This window comes from Pezoporus flaviventris, unplaced genomic scaffold, assembly GCF_033815535.1.
Source record: "Pezoporus flaviventris isolate CSIRO_AGI_PZ_B2104156 unplaced genomic scaffold, CSIRO_AGI_Pfla_v1 ptg000132l, whole genome shotgun sequence".
Taxonomy (NCBI): Eukaryota; Metazoa; Chordata; class Aves; order Psittaciformes; family Psittacidae; genus Pezoporus; species Pezoporus flaviventris.
The window spans coordinates 1,341,128-1,343,425 of NW_026892680.1; the positions used below are offsets into that span (position 1 = coordinate 1,341,128).

Sequence of the window (2,298 nt, forward strand, 5' to 3'; positions counted from 1 at the left end):
CGCGGTTGGGCGCGCCGGCAGCCGGGGTACCCCCGCGGCCTGTGAGATGGGATGAGGAGAAGGGAGACGGCAGCTGCGCGCGCGGGGGGCAGGAGGGGGGCGGCGGTTATTTATGCCCCGGCGCTACCGCGGGCCCCGGCTCCGCGCCCCGCTCGGCTCGGCACGGCACGGCGCGGCACCTGCCGCCGGCACTCACCCCATCCCGCGGCCGGGCGCCGGCCCCTTTAAAGCGCCGCGGCCCCCTCCCACCGGGCCGCGCTGTGCCCGCCAATCGGCGGCGCCGGCGCAACCGGGGCTGCCGGCAGCCAATGGGCGGGCCGCTTAGTGCCCGGGAGGAGAGGCGCGGTGGCAAGATGGAGGCGGCGAGGGAGGCTGAGGCGCCCCGCGAGGAGCCGAGGGCGGCCGCCGCCGCGGTGCTGCCCGAGCGGCTGCAGCGGAGGGAAGCGGAGCGGCAGCAGGGCGTGGAGCGGCAGCGGCAGAAGAAGGAGGCGCAGGTGGTGAAGGAGGAGCAGAGCGAGTTCTTCATCGCCGCCTTCACCCGCGAGCGGGAGGCCTTGGAGGGGCTGCTGGCGGCGGGGCTGCTGGAGGAGGCGGCTGCCCGGCTGCAGGGGCTGCAGAAGCTGCTGACCGAGAGCGTGCGGTTCCTGGCGCCCTACGAGGTGAGGCAGGGGCAGGAGGCCGTGGCGCGGCTGCAGAGCGACCTGGCGGCGCGGCGCCAGCAGCTGCAGCCCAAGAAGAGATTCGCCTTCCGGACCGTCAAGAAGGAAGCGGCTCCGGGCTCCGAGCCGCGCCCTGCGGAGCCCGCCCGGGCTCCGGCCGCCTCGGCTGCGCCCGCTCCCGGCTACGGGCCCGCCGAAGGGGAGCCGGGCGGGCCGCCGCTGTGCGGGTTCAGCGGCGTCGAGGATGAGGAGCTGGAGCTCGGCCCCGCGGAGCTGCTGCAGCGCGACGTGCTGCTGTGCGAGCTGCGCGGCTGCCAGGTGCGGCTCCGCGGCAACGCCAACACGCTGCGGGTGCGCGACTGCCGCGGCTGCACCGTGCTCTGCGGGCCCGTGTCCACCTCCGTGGTGGTGGACGGCTGCAGCGATTGCCTCCTGGCGCTGGCCTGCCAGCAGCTCCGCACCCATCGCACCCGCAGCAGCCGCTTCTACGTGCAGGTGACCAGCCGAGCCGTGATCGAGGACTGCACCAGGGTCTCCTTTGCCCCCTACACCTGGAGCTACCCTGGCATTGAGAGAGATTTCGAGTCGTCTGGGCTGGACAGGGACAGAAACAACTGGAACCTGGTGGATGACTTTGACTGGCTGGCCACTGACAGGCCTTCGCCCAACTGGAGCCTGATCCCCGAGCAGGAGAGAATCAGCTGCTGGGAGTGACTGCAGGGGCAGCTTAGTACTGAGCAAGAAATCCTGGTGTTAATGCATTGACTCAAAACTGTGGGACTTCACCCCCCCCCCATATATGCCATTAAATCATTGCATTCAGTATTCAGATTGCAAATTGCAAGGTGTGACTGGTTTTCTGTTTGTTTGTTGGTTTTTTGTTGTTTTTTTTAGCCAAAGAATACCAGTCAAATACAGTTTACTGTCCTGCACTAGATGCTGCTATAATCTTTCTGTATCACTATGGAATTTCCCCACTGCTGCAGTACCGAACTGCAGACTTTTTTTTTCCTAATTAAGGTGGAACAAGGGGCACTGATACACAAACAAATGAGCCTCTCGGAGCTGTTGTGCTGCTTTCACTCATCCAGAGCTTGATTCAGCAGGGAATGGTAGAACATGTGCTGGAATGGAAAAATCAGATTCCAGATTTTTTTCGTATTTCAGTGGTTGTCAAGTTGCAGGCAACAGTATGCTACCTTATGAGGAGCACGGGAGGGCACATTTAGGGAGTAATGTGACAAAAGATTAATTTAAAGGAGTTTTTGTAGCTGGACAGTGAAGCACACCTTTGATTAATCCTAAGCCTATGCTATATTTATGAGCCAGGTTCTGCTGGTAGGGGTGGAATCTGAAAGTTTTCTTTAGGCTTTTGTTTCAAGTGAGAGAAGCCTAAAGGTAGGAAAGTCTCCTAGTGAACATTTCATGCTCTCCTTATACACCGATTGCTTGAAATTAATAAACCCGCAGAGGCTGTATAAATACTGACCTTGCATAGTCTGAAAAGAGTTAGTGAAAGGATGCTCCTGCTGTAAACACTTTCAACCTGGGGTGAATGAAATGAGTACTTTTAGGGGTACACAGCAAGTGCTGATTAACATTACAGAAGCTGGGTGAACTGCTCTGCTGCAGTTGGACT

General features: G+C 60.7%; 1 protein-coding gene across 1 annotated transcript; it reads left to right on the forward strand.

Moving 5' to 3' along the window:
- Nucleotides 1–208: 208 nt before the first annotated feature.
- Nucleotides 209–1,517, forward strand: TBCC (tubulin folding cofactor C). Its single transcript, XM_061478835.1, has one exon. It carries the CDS (start codon nucleotides 309–311, stop codon nucleotides 1,371–1,373), a length of 1,065 nt encoding a protein of 354 aa, XP_061334819.1. The 5' UTR covers nucleotides 209–308; the 3' UTR covers nucleotides 1,374–1,517.
- Nucleotides 1,518–2,298: the final 781 nt, after the last annotated feature.